We start from the raw sequence: 15,223 nt of genomic DNA on the forward strand, positions 1-15,223 counted from the left end.
GGGTCATTTCAAAGCAGGAGCCAGCCAAAGTTAGTCATTAAACTTTATTTGCATAAATGAATTTCACTGAAAGTCAGCTATCCCAAGTCGCAGTTACATCATTTTCTAGGCAGCAATATCTAGCAAATAACTTCAAGTGTAAAAAGCATTTTCACACACACTTGGTAAGACAGAACACACAGGGGGAAGCACATTCGTAAAGCAATCTACTCTAACACAGCAGCCTTGTGCCCATATACAATGAAGTGTTAAGGTGCAGTAGACATTCAGGAAAAGCCACACAAACCAAATACTTCACACAATGAATGCACAGCAATTTATATTTTGTTCTAGCAGGTATTGCACCTTTTTTTTCCTTTCATGTATTGTGTGCAGCAACCTACAGTATTCTATGAAAATGCATAAGGCTACGCTTTGGTTCACACTGCTCCTTTAGCTATCAGATTTAATAATAATGACATGATCATATTTTGTTGAGGTAAAGTGTACCAACTTCATTTCCGTAGGTTGCCTTTTGAGGAGGATCGCAGTTCCACATTCTACATATCAATGCTTGAAAATGTGATTGATCAGTTGTCACAATGATTGCAAACAAATGTACACAAAACCTTAAACAATTCTTATTTAAAATCCATATATGCTAAAGACAATTCTTTCAAAATATCAATATTACTGTCTTGTCATATTATTACAAACACGCTAAACAAATGCTGTATCAAGTAAGAGAGGCTTGGTCTATCCATTTCCCTTTAAGGGGGACCTGGGCCCTACATGAAATGGGTGAACTAAGGCAACAGGTAGCCAATTGTTTTCCTATCTGTTTATGGGTCCTTAAAGGGAAAATCCAAAGTCATTTGGTATTTTCTTTTCATTAGTCCACTGTTGTTAAAGTCCTTTAATGTTTTGCAGGTTTGCAGTCAAGTTAAGATATTGGACTTTCAAGAAGCAAAGTGCCACTGGCCACATAATCATGATGCAAAATGTCTATCACAGCAGCTGAACTGTACCAAATAGTAAGATGGTCTGCATGTTGTATTGTTTTGCTTTAAATAGTCAAAAAATAATTAAGCGGCTAACACCTAAACACAGAAACAAAAAAAATAGGTCTTCTTAAATATGTAACTACCTTGTACATCTTCTCAATGACTACAGTACTCCAAGCCCTGGCGCTTGTGTTCTGTCTGCAGTGCTAACATGGCAACAGGATCTTAGCTAGACGGATCAGCCTTGTTGTCAGCTGTCCATTGATATGTTTCATCCTGTGTTTCCAAAACAAAAAGGCAATTAAATTCATTAGTCCCGCCTAATAGGTCTCGAGATGAACGTCCGTTCCCTAATCAATTCAAAATGCATTTCTCGTACTAAAGACCATGAGCATGTAACAACTATATGACTGGGGCCTCCTGAGTGGCACAGTGGTCTAAGTCCAGGCTCTGTCGCAGTGGTCTAAGGCACTGCATTGCAGTTGCCAGCTGTGCCACTAGAGATCCTGATTTGAATCCAGGCTCTTGTCGCAGCCGGCCGCGACCGGGAGACCCATGGGGCGGCGCGTAATTGGCCCTGCGTCGTCTGGGTTATGGGAGGGTTTGGCCGACAAGGATGTCCTTGTCCCATCGCGCTCTAGCGACTCCTGTGGCGGGCCGGGCGCATGCACTCTGACACAGCGTTTCCTCCGACACATTGGTGCGGCTGGCTTCCGGGTTAAGGGGGCATTGTGTCAAGAAGCAGTGCGGCTTGGTTGGTTCATGTTTCGGAGGACGCATGGCTCTCGACCTTCACCTCTCCCAAGTCCGTACTGGAGTTGCAGCGATGAGACAAGACTATAACTACCAATTGGATCCCACGAAATTGGGTAGAAAAAAGGTTAAAAGTAAGAAAATAACAAAAAATAAATAAACCCCAAAACCAAGTATATGACTGGACAGCAAACGATGCATTTGAATATATAACTTTTTTCTTAACAGGTTCACAAGCAAATGAAAACGTAAGTTGGCCTTTCTTTAGCCGAAGCATACTCAAATCACCATCCAAATTATACACAACATTAATTATCAATAATTTCCAATGACAACAGCATATAAATTAGTTTCCCACAGCGTACCTGTATAGCAAAAGCAGAAAGAGCAAACTAATCCGTGATAATAGGCAATGCTTTAAGCATACAAGGAAACCTGTTAGAAATGTTCAGTCTCTGTAAAGTATCAGGTACGTTAGGTTATATTTGGAGAGTATTATAAATTCAATCAATGCAATTTAAATGGAGGGGTGAGGGGTCTAGTAGTTGTCAGCAGTTATTACTACACACAGTAAACAGGCTGACAATTTCTTGTGGTTCATAGATGCATGTCAAGTCATGTCAACCGATCTGTCTGCAACCCTTATGGTTCAATTTATAGAAGTGCCACTGTGTAGAGATTGCATCTAGAGGTAGATGGTGTTAACTCTACTGTCTGTTAGTGCATGTGTCCTATTCCTACCCTATCCACTAACAATGAATCAAAAACACCTTTGGAGTAAAATAATAAACAGCTTGGAGACACAAAAGATGACCACTGCTATACTAGAAATGTCCAGTTGTATTGCCATTTTACAATGATGCATAATTGGATGATAGATTGGTGGAGTGGCTTTTAAAATCAGACAGTGACTATGGCTACCATTGGTCAGTGCCATGTTAGATTGGTTGCAGTGATGGTTCCTAGACGTCAACAGTGCAGAGGGGCTGACTACCAGGCTGGGCTGACTCCATTATGGTCATCTTGGGCTTCTTCCTGGTTTCCTCCTGAACACAACATAAAAACACATCAGGGTTGTATTCATTAGGGCACACAGTAGCATAATGTTTTGCACCAGAAAACAAAAACAAGCATTTCTTATTGGACAAGTGCAGGTAGTTCCTCACTGTTTCAGTCAGTTTCCTAATGTTTGGTGCCTAATGAATAAACCCCAGAAAATGTCAGAATAGTTTGAACTGCTGCACCAACCTGTGAGAAACTTACCCGGGGAAAAAATGATTCAAGATCATAATCCAGGGTACATTTACAACCAAACATGACTTACCAAATCTCCTTAGTGTCTTTGAAATATAAGATAAGGATGGAGTAACCATAGGAACAATTAGGAACATGACAGTGCAGAGACATGGCAAATAGAGCAAAGGCCAGAAGATATTTGGGGCGACTATGCTACTCCAAATATCACAATATAATAGTTTTGTGCCGGTAATGGCTAGATAATTCCACACTGTGCCATTTGTGCTTATTTACAATATTATAGTCGCATTATCATTAAATAATCTTATGGCAAATAAATAAGGCTAAGTTAATTTAGACTTGATATTCAACATATTGATACGATAAAACTGCAGTTTTGATTTGTAAAGTTCAAATAGAGTATAGCCTTGCACATCACGATATATCGTCAATGTCAAATATCACGATATTGGATTTAATCATATATCAGAACAATCCTACTAGGTTCCACTATGTCCAACACTGGAGTCCGTGCAGCTTAGACAGCCTGACAGGGTTCGAGTGAAAGGTAGAACCCTCTAAAACAGGGCTCTCCAACCCTGTTCCTGGAGAGCTACCATCCTGTAGGTTTTTGCTCCAACCCTAATCTATCACACCAGATTCTACTTGATAAGCAGAATCAGGTTAGTTACAACTGGGGTAATAGTCAACAGCTACAGGAGGGTAGCTCTCCAGGAACAGGGTCGCAGAGCCCTGCTCTAGAAAGAAACTCCCTGACCAGGCCAAACGCAGAGGTTAACACCAGAGACCCAAGATCTAGTTGGAGCTCCTACAGGTAACCCTTACCCTCTCCTTAGCCAGTTTCCTCATCTCCTCTTGCAGTTTGTTCAGGATGTGAAGATTTGGCCTGTTCTTTTTGGCATACTGCTGAAGTTCAATCACACTCTTGTCTGAATTTTCCTGCAGAGAACATTAAAAAAACAACATCAATAGAAATGAGAGATACACATCTGGTTAAAAGAGGAGCAGCATATGCCATTGAAACAAGTAGCCTTTTCTCTCATGTCATATTGGTTTTCAAATCAACTTTCTTTCATTGTCCAGTAGCCAAAGGAACAATCCTAGTCATATTAGCAACCCATGCTACTTATTGCATATTTAGATATCCCCTCTTTCTAAATTTCTAACAGATATTTTAGTCTGTCAAATGAAATCACTCACAATGGTGTTTTCCCGCTAATTGCATTATGGAACTAACATTGGTGGGTAGCCTACTGCCTTGTGTGCATTGCTGCGCTTAGAACGTGAAGAAATAACAGTTTATCAACATTTTAAGCTAAACCTTCTGATCTGTTACATGAGCCTCATTGATTTTGAATGTTTAAAAAAAAAAAAAATATGTAGCCTAGGCCTACTGGTTGTATGAATTTGGGATCTATAGTCCCGCAACTGTCCCAGAGTCTGTTTGGGATATTTCTTTCTCCACAAGCTGACCAATAGAATAGGTCAACTTTTCGAATATGGGGGTTAGTAGATTGACGTAGGCTAGTGATTTTGCTGTTTGTTGGCCTTTGAGTACATCTTGTTGCTTGAGGAAAAGTAAATGTGGACAGTTATTCTAACATAAGCGGAGTGTGGGTTTCAAGTTTGGGGAAGCTAATTTTCACCATAAAAATGCCCCTTCCATGCATCCTTATTTGCAGACTGATGTAAGATAGCCTACCATTCATAATGTGAAGATTAGATTGGGGTCATAATTTAGGCTAATAATACAACTCAATCACTGTTCGCAAAAAAGACCGTTGACCGTTTAGTCATATCACAGTTTACCTATTTGCTTATGGTTTTGCCTACACCAAGTGACCTGCTTTTTAAATTATATGAACAAAACATATTCCATTTTATTTGGAACGGCACGCCAGATAAAATTAAAAGGGCCTATTTATATAACGAATATGAATTCGGAGGGCAGAAATGATTAAATATTAAAGCATTAGACCCCTCACTAAAGGCATCAGTCATAGCAAAGTTATACTTAAATCCAAACTGGTTTTCTAGTAAATTGGTACGAATATCTCATCCTATGTTCAAGAAGGGCCTTTTTCCATTTATTCAGATTACACCTGCCCACTTTCGGTTGTTTGAAAAGGAAATAATCTCCAAAATATCTTTATTTTTTAAACAAGCCTTAGAAAGTTGGTTGCAATTTCAGTTTAATCCACCTGAAAAGACAGAACAAATAATACAACAAATATTGTGGTTAAATTCAAATATAGTAATTGATTAAAAAAAACTTTTTTGAAAGAAATGTTCAAAAAAAAAGGTATAATGTTAGTGAATTATATTAGAAATAGGACTGGTGGAGTGATGTCACACATGCAGCTAACACAGACATATGGAAATGTCTGCTCTACCCAAAATTACAACCAATTAATTGCAGCATTACCACATAAATGGAAGAGGCAAGTAGAAGGGGAAAAAAGTAAGGAACTTGTATGTCGGCCCTGTATTAAAGAACATAAATGGTTAAAGAAAAGTGTGATAAATGAAATTGGTATACGTTTTTATTTAAGGACCAAAAAACTGACAGCTGTTTCATATAAATTGCAAAATAGTTGGGAAGAGATTTTTGATGTACCCATTCCATGGCACATGGTTTATGAATTGATACGCAAAACAACGCCGGATTCAAAACTTCAAATTTTTCAATTTATATTACTATACAAAATTCTTGCAACCAAAACAATGTTATATATATGGGGGATACAATCTTCCCAGCTCTGCAGATTCTGCTGTGAGGAGGCAGAGTCATTACATCATTTATTTTGGTATTGTCCATATGTAGCTCGTTTTTGGTCACAGGCCCAGGAATGGCTGAAGAATTGCAAGATTTGCCTAGAACTAACGCTGCAGATAGCAATACTGGGTGATTTGAAAAGCCATAGTCAATCAATCAATAATATAATAATTATTTTATCAAAATGTTTTATTTTTAATTTACAATCTGTAAAAGCTATGAGAATATAAAGGTTCAATTGTTTTGTGAAGCATCACAGCACAGTTGAAAAATATATGGCAAATAGAAATCCGAAATGGATTTGAGAGATAGATGGGAAGGGTTGAATGGAGCTGAAGGGTGGGACTAATAACAAGAAACAATGTAAAACATACGGGGTCTGTAAAATGTATATAGGTTCAGAACTTTTGTGAAATAGCACAGTTACAAATAGAAATCAAACTGGATGGACATCAGAAATAGAGGAAGGACTAAAAACAAACAAAAAATAACTATTGTAAAATAGACTGTGTCTGTAAAATGTGTATAAGATGAATAAATTGAAGATAAAAGCCGAAGTGTTTATTAGTTTACTCCAATTGGGCGATCGGTGGTAGGGTTTGCAGGGAATAATAATAAAGGTATATTCTTTAAAAAAGTATGTATGTCTATATAGGTATGCGTATGTATATATATATATGCACGCATGCATATATATATATATATATATATCCCAAAAATATATGGAGGATTGGAAATGATGCAGACAATTACATTCATGGAAGCAATATTCTTTCCGCAATATTAAGCTGATCCACCCCACCAAAAAAGAAAAGACCGTAGTGGCTATAACACAGGAAAATGTTGGCCTTCCATAAACACATTTCATGCAATTCTACTACATTTTATATGACTGGAGACATTAGCAAAATCTTCTTTAATACGACAAAAATTACAGGTTAGTCTACTCTGAGCCTATGAAAAGGGGAGACGAATACAATATGATGTCCATCTAACCTCGAGGAAGAAATTATTGTCCAAAAACAAACAAAAGTGGCACTAACCCAATGATAAAGACAGTGAATATGCACACTCACCAGCGATATGGCCGATGTTCTCCGCTGGTGCTAATTAAGGTAAAGAATTCTGATAAATAAAAGACAGATTGGAGTGTCCTTTCATTGTCTTCTATTTACAGAAATAACCATTTTGCTTTCCAAACAGTTTTTCCATGAGTGTATTTTTAAATATTACAATATGCCTGGCTGGGTCTCTGTTTTTCACTGACAGTCGCAACTCAACAATCATCTGTTTGGTATTTGCTGCGTGCTCTGCCTTAATTGCGGGCCCTTCCGACTGTAGGCTATCCAATATAAAACAATCCACAGCTTAAAAAAAAAAGCTAATGATCCACTGGCCAAACCATGCTTTCTGGTGTAGTAGCCGATTTTGAATTATTTTATTTATTTGTGTATAGATAGGAGTAAACTATTTTGGCTATATAATTTTGGCAATTTAATAAAATGTACTTCGTCCGGTAAATTAAAATGCTGCTGGTCAAATGGATGGCGCCACATTTTCCTAACAGAAACCCCAGTGTACTGGTAGTATTTACCTTTTTTACCATCTTATTGCTCTCTCTGCCGTACATGCGGAGCAATGACCCCCAGTTCTTCACGTGAGGGTGCAGCATCTGTAGGATCTTCTGAGACGCCAGCTGCTTCCCCACACGTTTATTTTTGCCTGAAAAATAAAACAAAACATTGATTACTCCCATTTGTAATGCTAACACATTTACACGACAGAGCGGCTTTGAGCAGGACAAATCAGACCAATAATCCTGTATATACAAAGGCACAAACAAAGTGTCCAGTGTGAAGGTTGGCTAAATTCTCTATACATGGCTCTGACAAAAAACAGAGCACTTGTAATGCTGCTTTTACACTACATTAACACAGAGTGGCATGGAGCATGTTAGGTCTGGGACTTGCTGTGGTGACTGGAGGGTCAGTGTGGGGGTAACATACACCATCCGCGCACGGTGTGCTTTCCACACGTCATCACATATTCACTCTTCTGGTTCTTTCCTGGGATCACCTCAAACTTGATGCTGGTGTCACCCATTCCATGGTTTCTGCAGGGCACAAGATATGGTTGAAATTCAAGGTTAATAGATTAATCAGATCAAGGAATTTCAAGTATTCTTACACCTCATGTTATGAGTCTTACCTCTTAAGGCACTCGTGTAGAATCTGATATGGCGAGAGTAAGCCTGCTTTATTGGTCAGTTCGTACACCCTTGAATCTTCAATACTGATATGATTAAAATACTGCAGGAAACAAAAACGCATGAATGGACATTAGTATTCATCCAGCTTACCAACCCGCTGGTAAAGTTCAATGTTATAAAAGAGACATGTTATCAGACCAAACACAGAAGCATGACATTGAATTAAACGGCTTTCCAATGATTGACAGGCCGATACCTCCAGTTCATCCCCTTCTACAAGCTTCTCCTCAGACGTCTGCTTCACAAAGTCAGGGATGAGGATCTCCAGTGTGGCTCGAGCTACAGGGAAATCAGTGAAACAACAAGCCAAATGGTCTGCTATTATGACTTAAACACATCTTATAGTTTCCAGACAGCCTTTGCTGCGGCTTCAGAAGATACAAATTAAAATAATGATGGGAGATAAGAGTACTGTACCAGCTTTATTCTTGGCAAGTTTTTTACTGCTTGCAGTTCCTGTGCCATATGTCACTCCCTCTATTATGACGGAGGCTCCAAAGGGTTCACTTGGGTTCTCTGGGGATATAGAAAAGACAGGATGCATTTGGTGTTAACTGCATAAAGGCCCTTTCTCCGGCCGGAGCTTTTGGCGATTTGTTTTGTTCGAAGAAAAGCACGTCACTTGTACAAGCTAGTGGAAATCATCATGAAGGGGGAAAAACAGAGGGACTTACCACATTCAAAAAAGTTGTAAACAGGTCGGACCTTTAAGACACGTTGCATATATTCATGTAGGATGCAAACTTCAGATTTCCCATTTGGGTTAATGACAAACTCTGAGAAAAAGAAAGAAGGAAAGAGTTGAGATTACCTCAGTACTCCTCACTGAAATAGTTATTAGACTATGGATGCATCCACAATGGCACCCTAATTCCCTATATAGTGTACTACTTTTGACCAGAGCCCTATAGGACCTGTGAATAAGATTCCAATTCAGATGTAGCCTATGGTTGTTCTTATGCATCCGGTACCTTTCTTGGTGGGGGTATCTGATACAGACAGAGTGATGAGTTTCTGGTTGGCAGGCAGAATGGGTCTCTCTGACTCAGCCTGCTTCCTCTTGATGTCCCTGTTGAACTGCCTGCGCTCTGCCCAGGTACGGAACTTCTTCACGGTCACTTGTTCAAAGTCAAAGCACTTCTCCAGGTAGCTGCGGAACTCCTCCATTTCTGGCGGGGTGTCAATAAGGGAGGGGTATAGGTTATATTGTTGCTTTAATTAACATGTATAGATATTCTTCATATGATGTGTCCTATACATTTTTATTGCAAGAAGTCTAGAAAATGTCAAGACCCACGCCCACCAACACACTGTCATCCCCTATGTTTACAAGAAATTAAACATATCATCAGCCATGGCATTCAAAACTACTACCTGCTGGCAAGTCAATTGCGTGTGTTCACCCTCACCTATCGATTCATCTTTGCACACCTCCACCTTGGCCCTGACCTGTCCCAGAGCCCCCTGGGCCATCTCACAGGAGTGGGGCATCTTGCCATGCAGGACAGGGCACCCCTTTATGGTCCCCTCTGTGACCAGGCCTGTCTCTATCTCCGCCTCCACCTCTCCCTCCCCCAGGCCCACAGTGGTAGGGTCCTCCTGGGCAGTGGAGTCAGGCTCGTCTGGTCTCTCCACGGAGTCTGCCTCCTCTCCAGGCTTCACCGGAGACACTTCAGCGTTGGGCGTCACCTCTCCGTTCTGTTCCCTCTCCTCGTGATCCTTCATCTTCCTATAGTGCAGGCAGGGGATGCTACTGGTGGGAGGGTCGTGTTTCTGTACACAAGGGGCAAGAGAGGTTTGGTCATGGTTAGAAGCCAATTGTTACAGTTGTTTGAGAAGAGCAAAATATTCCTTTAGTTTGACCATTCCTTCTAAAACACAAATTATACACCAGTATAGAGTGTATAACAATGGGGTTCCTGGCATGTTACTAAACCAAAAAAATAAATAAACCAAAAAAAGGTTTAAAATGTACAGCAGTAACAGGTTTCTATCTGTCTTATGTATTCGACGTCCTACCCTGATGCTCCCGGACCCCAGAAAGTAAGGTCTGGACCAGGTCACCACTCTGGTCTCTCTGTGCAGGTAGACTGGAATGCCAGAGTTATGGAATGTCATGATCCATCCGTCAGGTAGTGGCTCAGTGGGTGGACGCCCACGACCTAGGAAACACACACACATCAATACACACAAACATCTGCAACCACACACACACGCTACACATGAAACACATCTGCACCACATATACACACAATCTGAAACTAGACAGAGAAACTACTACACATCTCACACCATCAATGTCCTCTCACCAACATGTGCCACTCGGTATAAGATATGATATGAACGCACAACATCAATATGTGCCAGGCTCAGATACGCCGTTACACAAGGCAGATCAGTGCCAGACATCGACCACTCACTCTTCAGGACTGTCTTAATTTTGGTCATCATGGGCTGAACACCTCCCTCCACATCCCTGTCGGATGCGTGATCACTGTCCCCTGCATACTCAACAGCCCCCTCTGCCAGGCGCATCTTTTTGGGCACGGGCATGCCCTCCTCCAGCAGAGCGTCTACATCATTGTCAAAGTCCTCCTGGAAAAGACATTCGTTGAGGGTGGGGGGAAGCCCTAACCGGTCATGACTCATGTTTTCCATTTAGATAGCGCTATGCCATCTTGTCAGCACTTTATGGTTAAGAGAGTACATTTGAACACACTTTTAGCATACCAACAATGTCAATTTCCAGTAGTAAAGATATGAAACTTCTGCTGCTTCCATCAAGAATCAAAAGGATGCACAAGCTGACATTTTGCTGGTGACATTGGAAAATAATGTCAGAATGAATGGCTGACTATAAACCATTAACATTTTCATTGGTGAGACAAATCGTACTGGGCTGGCATTGTAGCGCATCCTCCAATTGCTGGAACTGTGCTAGAAAATATTCAAGCCAGCACAGTACGGTTTGGGATAGCCCTTTAGTGTGAAACGTGCACAAAAGATCAGTGAGTGGGTGATGACGAGGCTCTGCAGAGGCAAAGACAGGGCCCCTTTGGTTACGTACCTCATAGGAGATATTTAGGTTCTCTTCGTCAGCATGATCCTGTTGAACTATGACCTCTGACCTGAACCCCCCCTGCTGCACATCCTCCGTGTCCAGGAAGTCATGACTGAAGTCTTCCAGCTCATCTAGGACTGCAAACTCCACTTTGTTCTCCAGGTCAGCCTCTGCCTCCTCCCCTCTCCTCCCTGCACTGACACCGACCACCCCAAGCCCTGAGCTACCATCCACAGCCCCTGGCTCTGTATCAGTATCATAAAACTCACCATTAAGGCCCTCTGAGCTGGTCTCCCCTTCACCACCACCCTCCTGACCTATCCCTGTGTACAGCACCTTCCTATCTTTGCTCCTGCTGGTATCTACGACACTGACACTAATCTTAATGTCTCTGAGTAATTTGAGGTCTGGCAGGAACTTGGTGACAGGGGGTGCGTGGCGGGCTGTTCTAGGGCACAAGGTGCTAGGTTCGGCCTCATCTGACAGGTTATTAATGAAGGTTATGGAGCCCTTGGTTTGGAGGCCCTGGTCCCCTGCTGGGGTGTGTGTGTGTCCATCACCACCAGAGCTAACGTCCATTTCCTCTGCGTCACTGGACGTTTGCAGGGGGGGTGTTGGAGGCTGCGCTTTACCATTAAGGCCCTCCGAGTTCAAATCATCAGGTGGCTCCAACGGTAAGGGGGGTAATATGCCATCCATCTCCATGTTGACTGTGTCTTATGAATTACTAAATACAACTGCTCTTATGGGTCACCCTGACTGTTTTGGCAACTATTTATCATAAGCTTTCAGCTAAAAGGCATGCAGAAGCACATTGCACACAATATTTAGAATAATAAAAAAATCCCTGTATTGACCATGTACCAGTGTTGAATATGCTAAGATGACTACATTGTTCTTTTCATTAATGTAGACAGTTTTTTAGAATCACTGTCTCAATTATTGGAAATCACAATGCATTCAGCTTATATTGCTCAGATCTAGGCACTATTCATCCTCCACTGGCGAATCCTCTGTCAGAGCTAGAAAAAGCAAGATAACACAGTCAATGACTGAAACCAAGAGAGAAACAGTAAGATGCAATGATTTTGACATACGTTACTGTATGCCTTGTAGAATGTGGCAACTATGCACATTATGAATCACTTTTAAGATGGATAACTAACACAGACAGATGTGTGTGAGTCTTTGCAATCCTTGCTTGATTGCCGAATGCTAACGTTAGCTTGCTGCCTGTGCAAGATAGTTGGCAAACTCGATTCACCCTGCAATGTCAAGTAATGCAGAAACTTTAGCTACTGGTTAACAATATGGGGCGACTTCCAAACTGAACGACATGTAAAGATGACAATTTGTATTGTCCTTCTCCGCACGAGCCTAGCTAGTAAACTTTAACTACCTGGCTAGCTTAGCTAAAACTTGAAGCTAAGCGATTTAGCTACACAATCAGGTGTCAAAATGACTCGACAAAACACTAACCACAGAAACAATGACCACATTTGATCACTCACCTATATTTTATTTACTCAATTTTATTTTCTTTGCTAGCTAATATAAATTATGTTATCCTTCTGACGAGGCCAGACAGATACCTTCCCCGTTCCGCCATCTTGCCGACTACTGCAGACTGCTTCGGAAGTTCCACCCCCAATACCGGCTTTTTTAAGATTGACCGCTCATGTGTCCATTCACCATTTAGTTCCAGATGAGCACACCAATCACCAACCGACAAAGGCAGACCTTTCACCAGGACGGAATACTGTCTTTATAAATAGACCAATCAAACATTAGAATAGATTTCAGTTGACAATTCAGAACCGTAGGAACAGTTGGGTTGAGAAGTGCAGTGGCCGCATACTGTCGATAGGTGGCAATCATCTTCAACAGTAACATTGTATGCAAAGTAGCTATCATTCATCAACATATATATTTTAGAATTGATGAGATCTTTGTTTTGATGGATAATCAATCCACTGATTAGATTACAACCCTGCTGTTTATAATCAGCATGAATACAATGTACAGACATAGCCATCATGTTTACTGAAGAACCAAAAGTGTCTGCGAGTTAAATCAGAATCAATATACAACACTGAACCAAAATATAAATGCAACATAGTGTTGGTCCCATGTTTCATGAGCTGAAATAAAAGATCCCAGAAATTGTCCAAATGCACAAAAACTATATTTCTCTAAAATGTTGTGCACAAATTTCTTTACATCCCTGTTGGTGAGCATTTCTCCTTGCCAAGATAATCCATACACCTGACAGATGTGGCATATCTAAAAACTGATTAAATAGCATGATCATTACACAGGTGCACCTTGTGCTGGGGGCAATAAAAATACACTCTAAAATGTGCCGTTTTGTCACACAACACAATGCCACAGATGTCTCAAGTTTTCAGGGATTATGTAATTGGCATGCTGACTGCAGGAATTTCTACCAGAGCAGTTGCCAGATAATTGAATGTTCATTTCTCTACCATAAGCCACCTCCAACTTTGTTTAGAGAATTTGGCAGTACGTCCAACCGGCCTCACAACCGGAGACCACGAGTATGGCATCGTGTGGGCGAGCGATTTGCTGATCTCAACATTGTGAACAGAGTGCCCCATGGTAGCGGTGGGGTTATGGTATGGGCAGATATAAGCTACAATTGCATTTTATCGATGTCAATTTGAACGCACAAAAATACCGTGATGAGATCCTGAGGCCCATTGCAAGGCTCTTTTTTTTTTAAGGTACAGTGCCTTCGGAAAGTATTCAGACCCATTGACTTTTTCCACATTTTGTTAGGTTACAGCCCTATTCTAAAATGTATTAAATTGTTTTTACACACATTATCCCATAATGACAGAGCAAAAACAGGTTCTTAGAAATGTTTCCTAATCTTTAAATAATACAAATGAAATATCATTTTTACATAAGTATTCAGACCCTTTACTCAGTACTTTGTTGAAGCACCTTTGGCAGCGATTACAGCCTAGATTCTTCTTGGGTATGACGCCACAAGGTTGGCACACCTGTTTTGGGGAGTTTCTCCCATTCTTTTCTGCAGATCCTCTCAAGCTATGTCAGGTTGGATGGGGAGCGTTGCTGCACAGCTATTTTAAACTTCTATCTCAAGGCCATCAGACTGTTAAACAGCCATCACTAGCACATTAGAGGCTGCTGCCTATAGGCATAGACTAGAAATCACTGGCCACTTCAAGGAACGGAACACTAGTCACTTTAATAATGCATTACTAATCTCATATGTATATACTGTATTCTTTACTGTTCTATGGTATCTTAGTCACTTAGTTTTTACATATCTTGCATTACTCATCTCATGTATATACTGTATTCTATTCTACGGTATCTTAGTCACTTAATATTTACATATCTGGCATTTTTCATCTCATATGTATATACTGTTTTCTATACCATTCTACGGTATCTCATTCACTTAATGTTTACATATCTTGCATTACTCATCTCATATGTAAAAACTGTATTCTATACTATTCTACTGTATCTTAGTCCATTCCGCTCCGACATCGCTTGTCCATATGTACAGTTGAAGTCGGAAGTTTAGATACACCTTAGCCAAATACATTTAAACTCAGTTTTTCTAAATTTCTGACATTTAATCCTAGCAAAAATTCCCTGTCTTTGGTCAGTTAGGATCACCACTTTATTTTAAGAATGTGAAATGTAGAATAATAGTAGAGAGAATGATTTATTTCAGCTTTTATTTCTTTCATCACATTCCCAGTGGGTCAGAAGTTTACATACACTCAATTAGTATTTGGTTGCATTGCCTTTAAATTGTTGAACTTGGGTCAAACATTTCAGGTAGCCTTCCACAAGCTTCCCACAATAAGTTGGGTGAATTTTGGCCCATTCCTCCTGACAGAGCTGGTGTAACTGAGTCAGGATTGTAGGCCTCCTTGCTCACACAGGATTTTTCAGTTCTGCCCACACATTTTCTATAGGATTGAGATCAGGGCTTGTGATGGCCCCTCCAATACCTTGACTTTGATGTCCTTAAGCCATTGTCCATTTGGAAGACCCATTTGCGACCAAGCTTTACCTTCCTGACTGATGTTTTGGGATGTTGCTTCAATATATCCACATCA

The 15,223-nt window shown here is 40.6% G+C and overlaps 1 protein-coding gene across 1 annotated transcript; it reads right to left on the reverse strand.

Annotated features, from left to right (window-relative positions):
• Positions 1-30: 30 nt before the first annotated feature.
• LOC106580468 (microprocessor complex subunit DGCR8) lies at positions 31-12,735 on the reverse strand. The gene is made up of 14 exons (XM_014161571.2): positions 12,611-12,735; positions 11,106-12,121; positions 10,459-10,633; positions 10,058-10,200; positions 9,448-9,811; positions 9,010-9,207; positions 8,713-8,814; positions 8,456-8,554; positions 8,235-8,317; positions 7,978-8,078; positions 7,776-7,882; positions 7,364-7,491; positions 3,819-3,932; positions 31-2,782 (listed from the first exon to the last, which is right to left on the reverse strand). Exons 2-14 carry the CDS (start codon positions 11,802-11,804, stop codon positions 2,699-2,701), a joined length of 2,397 nt encoding a protein of 798 aa, XP_014017046.1. The 5' UTR covers positions 11,805-12,121; positions 12,611-12,735; the 3' UTR covers positions 31-2,698.
• Positions 12,736-15,223: the final 2,488 nt, after the last annotated feature.

The sequence above is a fragment of the Salmo salar genome, chromosome ssa20, assembly GCF_905237065.1.
Source record: "Salmo salar chromosome ssa20, Ssal_v3.1, whole genome shotgun sequence".
Classification (NCBI taxonomy): Eukaryota; Metazoa; Chordata; class Actinopteri; order Salmoniformes; family Salmonidae; genus Salmo; species Salmo salar.